We start from the raw sequence: 21,623 nt of genomic DNA, 5'->3' as shown, positions 1-21,623 counted from the left end.
GAAGCATAATTCAGAGACTTACTCTTGGTAACTGATTAGTTTATATATCTCAACTCACTTTGTGGTATGACAATGATGAATGGTACTAGTTTGCAATGTATTTCTGCTAGGAATCTGTTATCAAAGGTGCCCTTACTATACATATTGTAGCTTTGCCAACCAGTTAGCTCATTTAAGACCAAATCAGCAACAAATGGCAGTGTAAGTGGGCCAAAGATAATATCAGATATCAACAGAACCTGGCTTAAATTGTACTTATGTTATGTCCATGTTCTGACAGTGTGCGTCCATCTTTCGTTCACACTATTTGTGTCTCAAAGGATCAGGCTGGGTATCTTTACAATTTGGAAAGGACTATACATCGTCTTTCTCCCACCCTCCACATTCCCATCACAACCACCAGTACATTGATGATAAGGATAACAGAGGGCAGGAATTAGCCGGAAGTAGCATAAACGCTCATGTTGATTATATTAAAGAAAAAGTGTTGAGCTTACCAAGAGTTAAGTTAACATGGAGGGGGTTTGGAAATTATTAGCCAATCAGTGTTAGGGTTCAGGGAGGAGCTATGTGGGGGAAGGATTATAAGGCAGGTAAGTGACAGATTGCTTTCTCTTGCCTTCTGGAAAGTTCCCCACCCACCCATCCCTCTATCTTTTGTTTGCTTTGTTCTGTCTGTCTGCTTTGTTGTTGCATAGCCTTTTTTATTCCTGAAAGGTCCAGTTGGTGGAAGACAGTCCAATCAGTGGCCATAATGACACATTAGGGTGGTGTGTTCAGGCCCGGCGCTCCCATTAGGCAAGGTTAGGCACTTGCCTAGGGCGCCGGGCTCTGGAGGGCGCCACAGAATGGTAAATGACTTTAAAACTGTGCTGACCATACCTGTCACGGCCGCCGCACAGCATTCAGATGCACAGGGAGGGGGGAAGAGGCTATTGCTCACCACCGCCGCCTCTCTGTTCCGTCTCCTCCCCTCCACTTACTAGTGTCAGTGAGTGGAGGGGAGAAGACGGAGCAGAGAGGCGGCGGTGGTGAGACAAGGTAAGGAAAGACGGGGTGAAGGGGGAGCAGGGCGCCGATTTATGCGGGGGGGAGGGGGGCGGCGCAGATTTTTGTGCGGGGGGGGGGGCGCCGATTTTGCAAAAATGCCTAGGGCGCCATGGACCCTAGCACCAGCCCTGGGCATGTTGGGCACTCTCCTCTATCAGGGATGTACAATTAGTTCACTACCCTTTAGTTCAATACCCTTGGGGTAGTTGGGGAGCACCGCTTGCTCAGACTGGCCTCAGTTAATGAGCCAAAAGGGGTAGAGCTAGGCTAATTTTAGTTCAAGAAGTTTATGGTTTATGGATAAGGCTGAAGGCTGATTGGTCTTGCTATTTATTGGCCACCATTTTTCTGATTAAAATGTAATTTTCAATAAATTTTGTGACCTTTCACATGCCAAACAAGTGTCTCTTGTCTTTATTTTATGGTTATAAGATAACTCTTGGTAAGTAAAATAATGCAAAAGGTATGGCTATCATACCTTTTACATTACTAAGGGGGCTTAGTAAAATAAGATACATCCAATCGGAAACTATTATTGACACACTGCATTAGACCAGTGATGGGCAACAGATGACTTGATGGCTGCATAGGGCCTGCCAAACCCTTACTAGCGGCCTCCTGCTCCTTCCTTCTTTATGACTTATCAGTTTTCTTTGCTTTACACCCCATCAGCCCCAGCTCTTATTGTCTGCTTCATGCCCCACTCAACTTCAAGCCAAAGCTTATATTAGTGAGGCTGTGACTGACAAGTGTTTTAGAGCAAGTAGGTAGTCTGAGGGGCATTCTGGGGTAAATGGAGATCTAAAGAGTTTATGGGTGTAGCATTGTGGAGTTTGGAGGGGAGTTTTGTGGTGAGTTTCAGTGCCATGCGGGAAACTCTGAAAGATGTTTTGGAGAGCATGTGGGATTTATTCTAAGAACATGAAGTGTCTCTTTCTTTGACTAAATATATTGTTTTAACATATTACTGAAATTAAAAGTAATATGAAAGTGGCTTTTGAAGAGTATCAGGCTGACTATCACTGTACAATGTAGTGTGCTGTTCTGACGTTTATTTGGCATACTTTCTGCCTCACATGCCAAATGATTAATTCAAAGTAATTCATAAATAACATTTAAAAAACAGACAAATGGATCAGACACTGTACTACCCATTTTAAGAGACATCACCATAGCAACCCCCTGGCAAGAAAGCTCGGAGTGTATAACTGATTTAGGTCAGTATAAAGTATCTAAATATCACTTTCAGATGCAAACCACACTGCCTGTCACTGAAATATGTTACACAACTGCGTTGTTTTACAGTGAGTTACAAATCTTCTTATTTTCTCTGAAGAGAACATTACAACTGGGTGGAGGAAATTCCCTGCGTGACATTTCTCTTCTCTTCACTGAAATGACTCATAACAAATCCAGCAACATATTATGTAGTTCATGTGGAGGAGAAAAGATCATCACACTCGCTGAACATAGTCAGTATGAGTCTGGCTGCATTGTTTTTTTTATTTTGTTTTCTTGTAATTAAAAGAATTACTAATTAAATAGTGGAAATATAGGAGCAAATCAGATGCAACTGTGTTTTATTTTCCATTTACAACAACAAAACTAACCCAAAAAAATTCTGGCCAGCAATTTCAAATTGTCTCACTCAGTCATACGACCAGGACAAAGGAATGGGATTAATATGCTACATGCCCAAATCTGTCACAGAGAGGGTGACTAGTCCCTATGTGATTTTAAAGTACCCCCGGGTCACTACCCTGCAAACTATGGGAGCCCTAGATGGTCAAATGGCGAAACACAGTTCACAGGCTACAAAGGTTGTGAAGTAGAGATTGATGACATTGCAGTGGAATTTTGTCAGAATAAAAATTCATAACAAGGTGCAAAGTCCCTGTGATCCAGTTTCCGAGTTCCACTTTTGCTTGACCATTTCATGGAATGGGCCGCATTTTGACTTGGGGTAAGATACACATTTCCTTATAGTCCATGCAAACCAAATATGCTTCGGTATCTAGATTTTTGCACATTGAAGACTTGTGTTCCCTTATATACAGTCAGGCATCTCTATGTTAGTTAGGTGTAAGTATATACACTTTTGCACATCTGGAGCAAATAACTTTTATTAAGATACGTTCAACTCAATATACACAAGTAAAGTCCAAGTGTAATTGGCCCTATATATATGCATTTCTGTGGATGTGCTTGAAGTATAATAAAGGAGATGTCCAGACAGAACAAAAATGATAGGGGAATTCTGGTGGAACATCTGCATCCAAATACATGGAACAGTTTTGAAAATTTTGATTGTTTCTGTGCGAGGATAAACAAGTTAGCAACAAAACAATGTATAAAACCTTTGTACAGCTAATCCCCTATGTTTTCACTTTCTTGTTATTTTCTTTCCTCTTCTTCTTACATTTGCAAACTGATTTACATACAAAGGTATTGTGTTTCAATGACAAATTTTGTAAAAAAAAATGTAATGAGCAAAAAAAACAAACCTTTGTACAGAAAGACGTTCTGTATATACCAGCAGTTCCCAAATGGTGTGCTGCAGCTCCTTAGGGAGCAGCAGCGATCACATAGGGGTGACGCAGCCAGGGCCGGCCAGAGCTGGATTAAGGCTCTGGGGGGCCCGGGGCACTTTAGACAGGGGGGCCCCTATGATGTAGCATGGTTATCATTTTATACAAATGCACAGGCAATACAGTGTGCACTACTGTTAGGTGCACGCAGCTCTGCCTTCACCAGCAGTACAGGGTAAAGCAGGACATACCTCCCAACTGTCCTTTGTAATCGGACACAATCCTGACTACACGAGACAGTTACCCAAATTCAGGACTGCCCGACCAGATTCAGGACAGTTGGTAGACTGTCCTGCTCTCTTACCTGTTCTTATCACTGACCCCACCTGTGGCTGCTGGTGTCTTTAGCCCAGTTGCTGCTTGTCTGGATGATGGAATGTTGGAGGCCCTATATGGAAAAAAAAATGGGTACATGAAATTTTAGAAAATTCCAACCAGCCCCAGCATTATTACCACAATAGTATTCCTATTTAATATATAAACAAATTTCCCTCCCTCCAAACAGCCTCAGCAATAAATTAAATGGCGTTTAAAAAATATAACCATTTCCCACATCCACGGCATTAAATAATTCATATCCACATTTAATAAAAAGACCTAATTTTCCCCAAAACAGACCCACATTCATTTTTGAACTTCCAAACCACCCTAGCATTAACTTTTAAGGTCCAATCACCCCATCTTAAATTGATAGACCCCACTATTAAATTAAATTGCCCCACCATCACCCCACAATAAAATAGCACCCATTAAATAATTAGCATCCACCTGCAATCCAAGATTAAATTAATAACCTACCTCCCACAATATATTAAGAACCCCCCTTCCTTCATACATTTTATTAACATACTACCCCCTCTCCCTCACACATTTTATTAACATACTACCCCCTCTCCCTCACACATTTTATTAACATACTACCCCTTCTCCCTCACACATTTTATTTACATACTACCCCCCCTCACACACACATTATATTTACATACTACACCCACAAACTTTGTTCTATCCATGCACTGTATGGTATTGTTCTCTTCCCACATGGGACGGCACCTGTCATGTGGTGCACGTCCCATGTGACACCAATAGCAGCCACACATAGGGTAAGGGGGGGAACGGATCGTAAGGATCCGCAGCCAATGATAGAAGTAATAGAGACTTGGGCCAGTGCAGGGACCTGCCCAAAATAGTCTTTTTTTTTTTCTGTCCGGCCCAGCGGGCATATGCCCCCCAGCTCTCTGTCCCAGCCCGTCCCTGAAATTAGCATTGATACTGCACATTAAAAAAAAAGAAGCACTGATAAAATGACATCAGTTTTGACATATATATATATATATATATATTAAAATTGGTGTCATGTTAACAAGGTTTCTTTTTTTTAATGTGTATGTATGTATGTATGTATGTATGTATGTATGTATGTATATATATATATATATATATATATATATATATATATATATACATATTTATTCTCTAATAATGATTAGATGATTAATGATTATTACCCAGACCCACTCCTGTCACCCACAGACACCCAGTCACACTCAGACCCACTCTTGTCACCCACAGACACTCAGACCCTCCCCTGTCACCCACAGACACTCAGACCCTCCCCTGTCACCCACAGACACTCAGACCCTCCCCTGTCACCCACAGACACTCAGACCCTCCCCTGTCACCCACAGACACTCAGACCCTCCCCTGTCACCCACAGACACTCAGACCCTCCCCTGTCACCCACAGACACTCAGACCCTCCCCTGTCACCCACAGACACTCAGACCCTCCCCTGTCACCCACAGACACTCAGACCCTCTCCTGTCACCCACAGACACTCAGACCCTCTCCTGTCACCCACAGACACTCAGACCCTCTCCTGTCACCCACAGACACTCAGACCCTCACCTGTCACCCACAGACACTCAGACCCACTCCTGTCACCCACAGACACTCAGACCCTCTCCTGTCACCCACAGACACTCAGACCCTCTCCTGTCACCCACAGACACTAAGACCCTCCCCTGTCACCCACAGACCCCCCATGTTCAGTCACCTTTGGTCAGGCTTCTGGCTGGCAGGTTAAGCTGGCCACTCTTCATGCCTCCTTGATCAGCCCCTGGGGCACCGCCGGCTCTCTGATCTATAAAGCTGTCCAGGGATTAGGAGCTGCTGCTGCTGCACATGCGCAGCAGCTCCATTTCGGCCTCTTAGAATGTACAGCAGCCGCGGTGCTGCTTGTACATCAGGCCAGCTGACACATTTTGTGAGGGGGAAGGGGGGGGTGCGCCTACGTCAGGGGGGCCCCACAGCCGCGCGCACAAGCAGAAGAATCGGATCACCAACTGACAGGTGATCCGATCAGCGTGCGGCCGGCGGCGGCGGGGGGCCCTCAGAGAGAGGGGGGCCCGGGGCACATGCCCCCTGGCCCCTCCCTTAATCCGGCCCTGGGGCCGGCGGTAAGTGGGGTAAGCAAGGTGAGGGGCATCAAGCCTGACAGGTGCTCCCCTCAACCTGCCATCCCCAGCTGTCCACCGGTTGGCCAAAAAAACCAAAAAACCTTACCAGTACGAGAGTGGCAGCGGTTTTGAAGAACCACTACAATTCTTGTAGTCTATCTAAATAAAATATGCTCCTAAATGCACTAAAAAAAAGGCCACGTATCCACATTTCTATATACCCCACTCCCCCCACTTAATTTGCACCACAAAAGCAAAGGAGCGCTGCAGGGAGGGAGTTGATTAAATTGCAGACGTTTGTCAATTGACATTTTTTATCATGGCTGGAATAATATTGCAGACAATACCATTTTTTTGCTATTTGGATGTGATTTTGGGAAGCCAAAAGGACATATGGTGGCATAGGCAGATTTTACTAATGTGAACAATTTAGCAGCAAAGGGAAAATGAGGTCCATAGTGGAGATTTTAACTGAGTTCATAACGACATTGGTGTTTGGATGAGGGTCATGAGTGCAATAGGGGAACACTCAGGTTCATTAGGGCAGCTCCTAGCATTAACCTCTGATGGGCAGGGCTCTTGCTCATCATGGTTGCAGAAGAGTCTGTTGATTGCTCAATGTCTTGCATCGAAAGTAGTGTGCAACCTGCAGGTTTCGGCACAACTGTTGGATAGAGTCACCTTATTACCAGATGCATCAAGAATAGTAAAAAATAAAGGAGGAGCTACTGTAAGATGGGACATCCCCAGTGAACACAGAGGCAATGGGCCCGTGGCTTCAATGGATATCCGGTCAGACAGCTTCTGGAAGGGTTTTCACACAAATAAAGTGGTGGTCATATAACAAGTGAAAGCTTAAAGTCAGCCAGGGTATATTTTGATGCTGTGGATGAAAGAAGGAAGTGGCAAAAGGGAGGAGGGCAGACCCTTTGGAGCTTCCCATTGTGTAATTTTAAGTTTCATCACAGAGGGGGAAGTTTTGGTTGATGAACCATTTGGTTTTCCCTAAGAGTGCATCAATTAATTATAATAGAGGCAGGATTCTATCTACTTACTGTCTATCGAGAAAGCCAGTGTGGTTTATATAGATTGGGATATACGCTAATTTTAGCGTAGTATATTTTGCATGAAATCATTCTGTGCATTCTAAGAAAGTGGGAGTACATATATGCTCCTATGCAGACTTGCAAGATTCTGGCACTTACTCCCGCCTATGCCTGGAGAAGTAGGATGGGGGTTGATATGGCATGCAAACGCAGGTAAAGTACACTAGATGTGACTCATGCAGACCTGCAGATACAAACATATACATCTGTTAGGAGACATATGTTTTGCACCTGCTATAAGGCTGATGATTATGACTCATGCTAAACTAGACACATATGCTGCTAATGCAGAGGCAGACACATGTCGAGATAGGGACGACTGTTCAACTCTGCATCAGCCCCAATATCTTTTATGGTGTCCCTCTGGGACGCTTCATATTGTGTTATTACTATGAAACATTCATCACCTTCCTGGAATAAGTAATGAGGGTGGAGGGCTAATCAAGTGCAGTCATCCATTATATGGGCACTGTTAATTCTATGTAGGATGTACTATCTTGATTAACACTATAGTGCAGTTTTGTGACAGATTTATGGTACCCTTCGCTGAAATTAAGACAGAAGGCCCTGTAACAATTTTTACATTTCTAGGGATGGCACTAGAGATGACGCATAGGTTACACGAGGAAAAATTACAGGACTTAAAGTTTTCCGCAGGTGATAGCTGTGAAAAAGGTTACTTTGAAGCAGCTAGTTTGTGGACTTCATTTAGGAAGCATACTCAATGCATACAACAAAACACCTTGGCATTGCACCAGTGTGTCTGGATGCTATGCTCAGCTAACATCAAGGTGCATGTCTACTCTGCTCTCAAAAGGCACCTCTGCAAACTAGTGCATCTAGGTGTGCAGAGATGGAAAACTCTCCATAGATACACTGTGCAAAATTAAAATGTCCAAGTCCAACCTCTTGTTACGGTTTGTAGCTACTGACATAAGCTTCCAGAACAAGTGACAGAGGTCTTCACCTAAAGCAGCCGCCTTGCCTGTAGATCTTGTTGTGCTCACAGGTACACGGATGCCCCCTGGTCTTAACTCTTAACGTAGTGGAATCTTATATGCAATACCGCAACAGGTAGATAGTAGGCGATAGTAGTCAAAACAGGAGCAGATAGTCTGGAGCAGGCCGCGTTCAGGGGTGCATAGCAGGCAGAGTAGTCAAGAACAGGCCAAAGGGTCAGGGCTGGCAGCGATCAAGAATATCTAAACAAGCAGCCAAAAGGTCAGGGCAATCAGAGTTCAAGCAGGGTCCAAAACAAGCCAGGGGTCACAACATGAGTCAATCAGGAATTTGTATCCACAGGCACACAGAGCAGGTCAGCAAATGCACAGCACCAATGCTACAAATGACAGGGAGGCTAAGCCCTCTGTGCCTTAAATACAGGAAGTGACGTTAGATGGTACTAATTGCCCCTCCAGGCAGTGTCTAATTAATTATACATATTTGCGCTGATTGCAAAGGAGTCCCGCCGTTGCCTTGGTGATGTCTGGGACAGCACAACTGGAGGTAACGTCCCGGGTGTTGTCATGACAGCCAGGAAGCAGGTGAGAGCGGGCGGGTGCAAGCCGCTGCTCGCAACACCTCTTACTTCTTTAATAACATCCATTTCTTAAATAATTCATGACTTAAATTTCTCAGAGAGGTCTCATTAAAAGTACAGTACATTTTTTGCAGAGTGAAACTGGCTCTACGCCTCTTGTGCCCCCATCTATTGCATTTAAATTATCTTGGTTCGCAAAATTTTGTATAATTTTTGCACTGCACTGTAAAACTAGGTACACCAATGTGATTACTGCATAGGAAGGAGCATTCTCATTTCTCCCAAATCCCCGCTCAGCCTCCTCTGTAAAATGCTCCATCTTTCTCAGTAAACCAATGTCCTTTGGCAGAACCAGTGGTCAGTCCCTACAAGGCCAAAAGATGAGAAGGGGGCTGGCAATGCCTTGACACTCTCCCGAAGTCCCGGCTCTGCTCAGAAGAGTATACCAGGGGACTCTACTGTTCATGTGCATGTGCCAAACTCACGCATGCTTACAAGAAAAGAACATTGGCCTCTTCTGAGCTTGGGAGAGACCTGGGAGGCTGGAGTGGCATCACCGAGCTTCTCCTAAGGCTACCTACGGGGCTTAACAATTCAGTGTGTGAAAGTCTATGTGCATCTGCACAAATTGATGAGATAGTGTCTCAGGGTTATTTCTTTCTTTCTGTGGAGGTGGACATGGCCTTTTCCCTTTCAAAAGAGAATCCGGTCTTGCACCAGCTCAAAGCAGGTAGAAATTGGGTCTCATTATATACTTTTAATGGGGCCTAGTTTTGCAACTGCATGGGGTGCATTTCCAAGTGCTCTCAGAGTGTAATAAAACACTCCAGCACAGAATTGCTACCTGTAATAAAGACCAAGTCCAAAAACATTTAATAGAAGATATATATGAGGCTATATCGAGCAGTATTAGGCGGAAAAGTGAATGCTTATTTAATGAATAATGTAGTATTCATGGCATTGTGCAGTTTGCATACATAATAAAATCAGAGACATTCCCGGGGCTAATCAAGGACAAATGACAGCTGTAAAACAGTGGCAAATTCTATTGCAACCACACCCCTCCCCCCCAAAAAAAAACATTAGTGTGAAAGAGCAAAATGACAAGTGGCATAAAATACAATACTTCAAACATATGTAGTCCCAAGGGTGAAGAGCTGCATTTACAGGAGCACACCTTGCTGTGTGGATTGGCACAAAGCCATTTCCACTCAACAAGAGGATTTGAATTTTGAACCAGAACAGAGCTGGAACAGATTAGGTCTAATCCTGCATTTTTTTTAAAAAAAAATCTTCTTTTTATCTAAAGATTTTTACAAAGTTCAAGTGGAAAGTGATTGTTATCACAGGAGGTAATGGGACATGTATTGCCTATCCATGTTATGCGTTGGCACAGAAACTCATTTTTCATAGTGAGCAATATAATAAGATGCTTCATGCACAAAAAGTGTCACTTGAATATAAAGTCAGTGCCCATGCTCTAAGGAGTAATATAAGTTTATAATTGTGCACAATGTGCTTCTACAGATGTTGCTGTCTCTCTGTACATCAAAGGACAGTTTGAGGGGGCTGCTCTCAAGAGCGAAGATTAAACTCTCAAGTGCCCTGGGAAGACCATCGAGGTGCATCAGTGCAAAACCAAGCCATGTGAGATGAGTAATCGGTGCTCTTAATAAATGATAATAATAATAATATAAACCTTTAGCGGTTTATTAAAGAAGAGAGCTGAAATACTCCTTTCCACTTTATGTTTTGAAGTGAAAGTACAAGGCAAATCTGAACAGTCCATTTCAATTTCATGCTTTATCTGTGAAACTTTGAGTTAAGTTGTCCTTTAATATTCATAGACTAGTTTAAGACAATACATTACCTCTTGGCTGTCCTTATTCTGGTTTGTACAAAATATCCTGTGGTACAAGGTATCCATAGAGTTACTGGAATCCAGTCTGTCGAAACAGTGTCGGTCTAGAATCTCCAATGTGTGCAAAACCCTGCTAATAGTAACCCCTACAGACAATAGATAAAGAATGTGTCAAATTAACCAGTCGGCGCATTTCAAACTGTTTATTCATATTGATGTTGCAGTTGACTCTGCTAATGTTTGAGCTGTCAACATTTGTATTGTTCTCTAGTTAATGTAATCTGTGATCCAATATGCATTTGCCAACCTGTGACAAGTGGATGAGCTGCTGTGACACACGCACACTTCCTCTAATTAAATTGCTATCGGGTTGGAGAGTGTGGTCCAGTAGTTAAGAGTCCCAATAATGCAGTGTCATCCACTTCCTCTTGGAACCTGCACAGAACATGTGCACTTGTCTGAGTTATGTTTCTCTGATTAGACATGCTAAATGGTCCAGAACCTCCATACAGTTAACATGTCATGTGGGGGGACCACGGCAGAAGTGGACGACTCCGCGCCCCTACCCAAAAAAGTAAAGAATAGCTGGAGGGAGTCTGTGCAGTAGGGACATGTGTAGTATAGTTGGAAATGGGATCTGTGTAATAAGGATTGGCAACTGGGCCACTTTGCAGTGAGGGTTGCCAACGCTATTTCTTTGAATTGTCTAGTTACAAAAGCACACACTGATAATGTGAAAGTGATACTGTGCAGATTACCCATATTAAAAATAAAATATATTTTATCCTTGGACTGCCAATAGGAACTCTCACCCCAGTAAAATATGTTTGCAAATCAATGGAGTTGGCAATATTGAAAGTTCCCTCTACCTGCAGCCGATTCTTGGCACTTGTCAAATGACCACCGGACTTCTACGGCCCGACCCCTTTGTTTGATCTGTTGTTCCACTTCAAAAATTTTTGCTCGAACCTGAAGAAACAGTAGTGATAGGAATCATGTTAGTTCTACTTTTTATTATGGAAAATTGCAATTGTGTTTAGTGTGTGAATATAGTTTACAATACAAAAAGAGTCACTATGCAATTTATCTTATAACTTGATTTAATTTGAAAATTAAGGAATACATTTCACAATACAGAATGCGTCATCACCCCTTTCATTGACCAGTCAACACAGACATAGCTCTAGCATCAGCAGTTGACTGCACCAATGACATATAGCATGCTGTCTATATCAGCATAATATTATTACTCCAAAACATGTAACAGCTGTAAATTAGAAGCTAATAAATGCAGCCACATTTGCTGTTATAATACTCCATTATTGTAAGTAAAGGGTAAGAATAAATGTTCTTTAAATAATTGGTTTAAATAATTGGTTTAAATTAAAGTAACCTTGCCTAAATTAGAATCAGTGTCATTAAATGACAGATGCAACAGAGTAATATTCCTGCCCCTGTGGACAGCTTAGTGACCAAATATATTGCAAATTATTAATGTTAAAAGTCAAAGTGATGTTCTACAGTAATACTTATTAGAAATTGCTAGAATAAGCTTATAGGTAGTTATAGGTAGAAGAAAAAAATCAGTTTGCAGCCTTGTAATCCACTATTATTATGATTGCATGAATTATATTATTATTCATAACTGGCACATAGCCTTACATCCACAATTGTAGATACCAGGATATAAGCACTCAGTGGCACAGATGCTGTTAGGGGTTAAGCTGAACTTATGCAGACATTTTACATTTCATTTGTTTTCTGCTGCCAACACAAGTTTAATATGAAGACACTAATATATGCATAGTCTAAAAAAAACAAAATGTGGCCTTTTTATTTCACTTAATACGACTAAGCATACCTGTTGATTAAAGGGTGAGTATCCACCAGGCATCGGCAGGCTGGATGGGGCGACCTGAAGGAGATCCAGAGGAGAACCTGGATTTGTGTTTTTACTTTCATTTGTGGAATAGTTCCACACCAAGGCACTTGGACAACAAAGAGTGATAGTCTACAGGAAGCAATGAAATAGCAAAAAATAGTCAAATATTACGTTCTCTAATTAGCGATCATATAGTTTACAAAATATATCATAACCTTAGTGGTAGTATGTGGTTTGTATTGTTTAGATTACAATTGGAGATAGATTATTTAGAACTGAATGGCATCGCACCTTTGATGGTTAGAGGTGTATTTCCTTTGTTGTGATGTCACGCAGTTACTCTTATGTCAATAAGCATCACCATGCATTGCAAGATGGGGCATTTTACTAAGGATCAAATTATTTCTCTGGATACTGCATGTCCTTTTATCATGATTTTGTTGCATTGCAGACAGAAGCAGGGCTGGAGATTGTGCAGCACAGTGGCTTAGTGGTTAGCACTTCTGCCTCTCAGCACTGGAGTCATGAGTTCAATTCCCGACCATGGCCTTATCTGTGTGGATTTTGTGTGTTCTCCCTGTGTTTGCGTGGGTTTCCTCCGGGTGCTCCAGTTTCCTCCCACACTCCAAAAACATACTGGTAGGTTAATTGGCTGCTAACAAATTGACCCTAGTTTATGTGTGTGTGTGTGTGTGTGTGTGTGTGTGTTTGTGTGTGTGTATGTTAGGGAATTTAGACTGTAAGCCTCAATGGAACAGGGACTGGATGGAGAGTTTCATTGCAAACTGGGTTATGAACATATTAGATAGTGTGAGGAGTGCAGGTACCATGATGTAATTTCTGGTGTGTCATCAAATTGTAAATTGCCTTTACGGGTTACCATCAATCTAAAGGATTTGAATTCAGTGCAATATCATGTCCAGAATATAAGAACATCTGAAACTGCGTTACTAGTGAGAAGTCATTTCTCCCCAGTATCAGGTAACAGTGGGTGTCCTCAAAGGATAACACCCCTATTTCCTACTTGGTGGGAGGTCAAATTAAAGGTTGGTTTTCCAAAAATGTAAAAGCCTTTTAATATAACTTGCCTCCCCCCAATAGCCCTAATTTTTGCAAGACATACCTGATTAGTGGCATGGGAAAGGGCAAAACGTATAAATCTTCAGTCTAATGGCTGTGGTTAAGGTCACTTTTTTTTATTTTTTATTATTTTTTAAATGTGCAATGTTGCGATAAACATTATATAACTCCACTTTGATAGAAATACACAAATTTAAAGAGAAAGGAAACAGAAGTAGCACAAAAGGAAAATGGTAAAAAACCATCAGATATGCACGGAGTTAAGAAGAAGTTGGTATGTAATTAGATATATGTTAGAAGTATTACATCATAGATAATGATCAATGATTAAACAATTATTATGGCAGGGTATTAAGAAATGCTAAGAATTATGTCCTTCTATACTGTATGTAACACTGTTAAAGTGGCTGAATTAGCATTCTGTGTAAGGTTCAATAATACTGGAATTGTATACACCAGAATTCATAGTTTTCAGTCAGAAAGAAGAGAACAGACCAGCGTTAGATAGAGTGAATGCAGTAGGCCTTTATTTGATGGCAATGAGCAAGTGATCAGAACTACTGATCCAGGTCAAGAGAACAAGTCTTAAGATAAACATATGTATTGTAATTTTGAAGACCAATGATGCCTTTTAAACCTAATTGGCTGAAAATCACAGAATGTAGGGCACAAAACAAGTGTCAATCCCAAAGGAGAACTGGTATGGGAATGGTCTTTTGGTGATTGGGACTTGTGCAAAAGGCAGTCTGATACCACTATCTCACCATGTGTACAGTCATCACCTGACTGTACTATGGGATCCATTGGAACTGTCAGAGCATCGAACATGCGCATCTGTCCAATTTGGCCACATCTGGTTGCAATATGCTTGTGTCCGATAACCAGATCTGCTAGTGTAAGCATGCACATGTTTTGCATAGCAGACAATAAAATAAGATTTCTTAAGGTAGCCTTATATAGACGCTCTTTAAAGCAATACCAGAGTAAATCATTTATATAATATGTATAATGACACTGTAATGTGTCATTTATGTATCAGTAAGAGCAAAACCTGTGATATATTTGTTTAAGAATGACAAAATAATCTGTGGATCTGCAGTTTACTAACAGCTTGATAACCTTGATTGCCTTTATTTGGCATAAATACACAGGTCAGGTAGTGAATGGTAGAATGTCTTTTGTTTTATGCACAAAAAATATAAGTACATACACAGTGTACCAGGTTTACAGGTAAAAATAGTTAAAACTGAAAATTAAATGTTTTTTTAAATTGAATGAAATACTACTAACAGTATTTATACAACTGAAAGAGGAACTCATATATAAAAAGAGGAAGTTACACTGCACTGTCTACCACTTCTTGGAATTCAAAACAATTGCTTAGAGAAGTATTAAAGAATACTTTGCTTACTATACACTTACACTTACTATATACTTACACTCATGGGCACAGAGAGTGGGAGGGAGCAGGTACAAAGTACAGGGCCCCGCGCCCTGGCCTGGATGTGTAGTGGGAGAAGTCACCAACCTGATGTGGCCATGCCCCCTTCTGCGGCTATGAAAGGTGTCCAAGAAGTTGCTGTACCTGGGCCCCAAATTTCTCTTGGCAGCCCTGCTTAATATATACTGCCAAATTTAATTTAATAATACCAGTGATCACAAGTCAATGACTTACATTATACAAATAAACAACCTTCTTTTTTTTTTTATAGGGGAAGACTGTGAGAGGAATGGGACCACCATGGCTGGCTGTAAGAAAAAACACTTTCCTGCAGAAAGTTTTGTTATTATTATTTATCTATATTTATTGAAATACCCAGTGGTGAAAGTGATGGTCTATAGGGTGGTATGCCATACCGCTACTTCTCCTACTGCCTGCACTGGAAAACTATCAAATTCCATTCACTTACATTCTCATTACATTTTCCATACCGCCACTTCTAAAACTTCCACTTCAACCATTGGAGATGCCAATAAGATACCAATAAAAACATACAGTATTTTAACATTTAATTCTCTGCATGCAACTCAAATAAATAGGAAATTATTTTGGTTAGCACCCCTTAAAATTATGAGACGAGGGCGTGTGGTGGAATTTTGAGCATTTGCTGTGGAACTGGCCATTTCATATTGGTGCAATGTACAATGTACAATAAATAAATATATATATATATATATATATATATATATGTGTATTTAAACATTCCCTATTTATGTACATTCCATATTTATGTACATGGGTCTTCGGGGCCACATTCTCTGCAAGTCTTGGACAGTCCCCCTTACCGCAGGGTTGTGCAAGGTGAGGGATCTCGTTCCAACACCACTGCATTTTCAAGCTACCTCCAGGCATTGTCCCTTGAAGGCACAGGCACCTTGGGCTCCTAACACCACCAGCCTTCCGGCATCAGACCAAGGAGACCCGCCCATTCAGGGCGTACCGAACCAACCTTACTAAGTTGCACACTACAATTCAGCTTAGTCAAAAGGACGAATCAAGATTGACATGTTAATCACAAACTGGACATTAGAATGTAGTTATAGATGGTAACTGGATGTAGACATACATAGTAACTGACAAATAGGTCAGAGCCCCCTCGATTGATTCACAAGGGCAGCATTATAGCACATATTACTATTCAGCCAGATCTACCTTACTCATAGCAAAAACAACCACTTATAAGTAAAACAAGGTTTGAAAGCTCCTCTCTTGGTTACCAATGAATGCTCTGCCCAAGGAGATGTGCGTAGTCTTTCAACATTTTTATTACGGGTGCAGCCCACCTTCATCTATCATCATTTATATAGTGCCAGCAAATTACATACCACTTTACAATTGGGTATCTACTTTAACTCTGCCTCATACTTCCTCTTCACTGATCATGAGGCATGCTGTCTTACATTAAAAATGTATTGTGTGCATGGTTTAACATTTTTATTATGGGATCAGTTCACCTTCTTTTATTTACTTGACTAAATGTCTAGTCATTCATACCACTGTCTTTCCAATGACCTCTGCCTGTTACTGTAGCTTCACTGTCTATGATGGATGCCATGCAACATTCAAAATGTATTGAATTATTATTAAAATTATTCTTCTTATTATTGTTATTATTAATAGTAACATATTACTGTTCAGCCAGATCTACATTGTCGCATAAACAACCACTTATAAGTAAAACAAGGTATTTGAAAGCTACGGTCTTCTCTCCTGATGAGTGTTCTGCCCATTGAGAAGTGCATAGTACTAGTCTGGGTGCAGCCCATATTCGTGTATAATTATCATCATTTATTTATATAGCATCAGCACATTTACTTGACCTCTACTTCTTCCTGCTTTTTCACTTTCCAAGAGGCATGCTGTCTAACGTTCCAAATTTAGCGTGTGCGTAGAGTTTCAACATTTTTATCTGTTGCACCTTACTCTCCCAACACTACAGCCTTTTTTATTATTTATCTAATGGGCTTGCTTCAGTTGGTAAATTACATTTTTTTTGCAGATGCTGCAATGTTCTACATGCAGTCACTGAATGTCGAAAATCCTCACACACTAACACCCTTTTTTCCCAACATAATATAGATGTCACTGAATGACCCTTAACAACTTCACAAGTTTTGAAAAGTACAAAAATGTTTAGAATTTAGTAGTTTTTTGAGTGGTTCTGCTGCTTACACACAAACACCCAGTTTGTTTCCCACTTAATACAGATGTCTCTGCCCCACACAAGATTACTTTTCATAATTTATTTTTTTTAAATTAAATAAATCTAATTGTCTAATAATAATAAAGTAAAAGCACACTGTTTTTCTCCTCTAAATACTAGTTAGTTCAGAATGCTGTCGAACTCATATGGTACTATATATGGCAACACTGATCTGCAAACTATTCTACCGCACTGATCTCTGGAGAACTAAACTGCATTATAATGCATTATAATCAATCACAGCTATTCTATTATTTCCTCTGTCCCTTGCACCCTGTCTAATGCTGTAGTCTAGTTTAAATGCAATTTTCACAGCAGAACACTGCTGCTGACAACCTCCCTACACACTGTCTATTGTAAAATGACAGATGAGAACATGACATAGCGGTGAGAAGCATCCCGTTGCCTAGCAACCGGACCCGGCTACTGCGCATGCGCGCCCGGCGGAACCCGGACGTACGTTCCGTTGCTAGGCAACAGGACGGGGGTCCGTCGGAGAGGACAGGTGTCCGTTCCCGACACCTGGCATGGTGCGGGAGTGGCGCCTGACAACCACAAATCTTCGATTTCTCATCTGTAGTAAATATTACTCTGAACAGTTTTGACAATTTTGCTCATTTCTTAAAAATAACACACTTTTACCCCAACAATGTAGGAAACAAAAAATGCTCTTTCCCTTGACTACATTCTTTCTAGATCTAAAAATATACAGTATTCTCAGGAACACCGACTATTACTGCAAACTGCAGCTTCCAGTAATAGTTTTGGATTGAAGCAGCAACATCTGTGGATTACAGGAAGTGTACTACTGTTTTGATTCCAAAGAAAATATTAATTAAATGAATAGAACACCACCTGCTAGTTGATCGATTATTGTAGTTCCAATAGAAAATAAAATATATATCTTGAATAAGACGCTCAGACACAATTATTAGAAAACCGAAGTGTCACCTACCTGCAACATGCAGCTAAGACCATATACCAATGGGCGGTGTTGAGGACATGACTGAAAATCAACACAGGGCAGATGGACAGAAGTGACCACTGGTCCTGACGCACTGGGGCTTGGAGCAGCCATAGGAGGATTGTTCGTCCCCATCATGATAATGGGTGTGTGCACTGTAGCAGGGCTAGCACAATCACTCAGCAGAGCAGAAAGGCGTCTGGAGCAGAAGTAGGCAAGGCGTCGAGACAAGTATGCCGATTGTACAAATTCCTCTGAGTGCTGGAAAAGAAAAAACAGAGGTTAAATAAATTTTTTGTTTTCTATAATTCTTGAATAAAGAAAGAGTGTTCTTTGAATTGTTGATCAATACTAATTTATTAAAAAGGTTCAAAAACAGGGATGTAAAAATCAAAGTAATGTCATGATATAGAGCAGGGGTGCACAACATATAGCCTTTGGACTACTAATGGCCTCCCATAACAAGTTCAGTGACCTATTGGGACAATAAAATTATACTCCTTGTCTTCCCACACATGGCTATCTGCAAGTTCTACTCCCTACTCTCTGTGGCTGTGCATCATTTCTCTGGCCTCCACATGATCAATGTTACAATCAATTAAGGGGATCACTGTGCAAAGTATGACCAGCAACTAGAGAAGATCTCTATGCGGAATACATCCAGCTATTAGATGAATTCCTGTGCAATATATTGCCAGCAATTGGGGGAGGAGCTCAGTGCTATATTGGAGCTTGTGATTTCCACTGCATTTCGATTTCAAGTGCTTTTTGTTTAAAGTGTGTAGTTAGATTGAGTAAGGAGTGCTGTGCTGAGACAGTGATATACATTGGGGAATTATTCTGAGTGCATATTGAAGGGGATTTGTTTTTCTGTGTGTCTTCTTTTTTTTCTGTTAGAGCTAGTGGGTGTGGTTTAATTGCATTAGTTGATAGAGTTAATTAGTGCAAGCTCTATTTAACAGGTGGTGGAAAGCAATTTCATTGAGCTTGTGATTTCCACTGCATTTTGATTGCAAGTGCTTTTTGGTTAAAGTGTGGAGTTAGATCCAGTAAGGAGTTGAATCCAGGAGGGGGTTTAATCTGGTAAGTGGCTAGCAAAGGTTAGTACTTTTGAGGTCACTGTAGGCTATAAGAAGTTAAGTTAGTCATAATAAGATGAGTGGTAGCAGGCTTGATGATCTCACTCAGTGCATATTTTGTCATATGTATGCACACTTGGAGCAATTGCTCCAAGGTTTATACCTCTGTGAGAAATGTGAGCAATTGGTCTCTTTGGAAGCCCAGGTAACTGATCTAAAGCAGACCATTCCAACATTGAGAGAAATTGCCAACCTGGAGCAGAGTTTACAGCTCACCGTTGATGCGTTAGCTGTGCAGGGTGGAGCAGAGCCAGAGGAAGATGCACAGGTAGGCAGCTGGGTAACAGTTACTAGGGGTAGCAGAGGGAGGAAGAGTCAGGCCAGTTCTGAGCTAAGCAATCCCAGCAGATTTGCCAGACTGGATGAAGATACTATCCAGCATAGGGGGGACCAAAGTTACTCAGGGACCCAGGCAGATTGTGTAGGTGGGGGATTCAATTTGTTACCGGAACCGTGCATGCACAACAATGTTTTGTTTCCCGGGTGCTCAGGCTTAGCATATTGCAGATCAGGTGGACAGATTGTTGGGAGGTGCTGGGAATGACCTGGTGGTTTTAGTGCATTTTGGCACCAATGACCGAGATAGAGGAAGATGGGGTGTCCTAGAGAATGATTTCAAGGACATAGGTCACAAACTTAAGGCAAAGACATCCAAGGAAGTATTTTCAGAAATACTACCTGTGCCATGCCCTAGTCCAGGGACGCAGCGGGAGATTAGGGAGGTTAATATGTGGCTAAAAGATTGGTGTAGGAAGGAGGGTTTTGGATTCTTAGAGCACTGGGCTGATTTCTCGGTCAGTTGCCATCTGTATTGTCAAGATAGATTGCACCTGAATGAGGAGGGGGTTGCTGTGCTAGGGGAGAGGATGGTCAGAAGGTTGGAGATTTTAAACTAGGCTTCAGGGGGGAGGGGCAAGAAAGTAATTATAGGATAGACATTGAGAGTAGTAAGGAGGAATTTAACAAGAAACAAGGGGGAGAAAGGAGAGGTCCTTTTTAAAGCAAAAATACCTAAGGGAGACAATAGACTTAAATGTATGCTTGCAAATTCAAAAAGCCTGACAGCTAATATGGGGAAGTTAGAACTAGCAAATGCCCCCCGGGCCAGACACAAAAAAGGCTATTTTGGGCCGGTACAGAAACCGGCCCAAGTCTGTTACTTTGTGGCTGGTCCCTCCTCTGGGACCAGCCACCTTCCATCATTGGCCACGGATCCGCGTCCCCTCCCCGGTGTCACATGGGACGCGCACCAGATGACAGGTGCCGTCCCATGTGTGAAGATCAGTGCGTGCTGACTGAACAAGGTAAGTGGTGTGTGTGTGCTCTTAATTTAATGTGTGTGTGTGTGTGTATGCTGTCCATACAGTGTGCGTGTGTGTGCTGTCCATATAGTGTGTGTGTGCTTTCAATATAGTGTGTGTGCTGTCAATATAGTGTGTGTGCGTGCTGTCAATATAGTGTGTGTGAGATGTCCATACAGTGTGTGTGTGAGATGTCCATACAGTGTGTGTGTGAGATGTCCATAAAGTGTGTGTGGGAGATGTCAATATAGTGTGTGTGTGTGTGTGTGTGTGTGAGATGTCAATACAGTGTGTGTGATGTCAATACAGTGTGTGTGTGTGTGTGATGTCAATAAAGTGTGTGTGTGTGTGTGTGTGTGTGTGTGTGATGTCAATATAGTGTGTGTGTGAGATGTCAATACAGTGAGTATGTGTGTGTTGAGCATTTCAATATAGTGTGTGTGTGTTTGTGTGTGTGATGTTAATTCAGTGTGTGTGTGTGTGTGATGTCAATTCAGTGTGTGTGTGTGTGTGTGTGTGCTTTCAATATAGTGTGTGTGCTGTCAATATAGTGTGTCTGCTGTCAATATACTGTGTGTGTGCTGTCAATATACTGTGTGTGTGCTGTCAATATAGTGTGTGTGAGATGTCCATTCAGTTTGTGTGTGTGATGTCAATACAGTGTGTGTGTGATATGTCAATATAGTGTGTGTGTGTGTGTGTGTGTGTGTGTGTGTGTGTGTGTGATGTCAATACAGTGTGTATGTGTGTGTTGAGCATTTCAATATAGTGTGTGTGTGTGTGATGTCAATACAGTGTGTGTGTGTGTGTGTGTGTGATGTCACTATAGTGTGTGTGGAGCATTTCAATATAGTGTGTGTGTGTGTGATGTCACTATAGTGTGTGTGGAGCATTTCAATATAGTGTGTGTGTGAGAGCATTCCATTATAATGTGTGAGGGAAGGGGGAGC

The 21,623-nt window shown here is 41.6% G+C and overlaps 1 protein-coding gene across 3 annotated transcripts in view; it reads right to left on the bottom strand.

The window, feature by feature from the left end:
- MED12L (mediator complex subunit 12L) overlaps positions 1-21,623 on the bottom strand; it is a 468,926-nt gene that overhangs the window by 380,155 nt on the left and 67,148 nt on the right. For all 3 annotated transcript variants that reach the window (XM_075201969.1, XM_075201971.1, XM_075201970.1), the window contains exons 7-10: positions 18,225-18,494; positions 12,465-12,614; positions 11,473-11,572; positions 10,613-10,749 (exon numbers count right to left, since the gene is read on the bottom strand). In XM_075201969.1, coding sequence (XP_075058070.1) covers positions 10,613-10,749; positions 11,473-11,572; positions 12,465-12,614; positions 18,225-18,494 — 657 coding nt within the window. The remainder of the gene's footprint in view (positions 1-10,612; positions 10,750-11,472; positions 11,573-12,464; positions 12,615-18,224; positions 18,495-21,623) is intronic.

This window comes from Mixophyes fleayi, chromosome 3, assembly GCF_038048845.1.
Source record: "Mixophyes fleayi isolate aMixFle1 chromosome 3, aMixFle1.hap1, whole genome shotgun sequence".
Classification (NCBI taxonomy): Eukaryota; Metazoa; Chordata; class Amphibia; order Anura; family Limnodynastidae; genus Mixophyes; species Mixophyes fleayi.
This window is presented reverse-complemented; position numbering and strand designations above follow the sequence as displayed.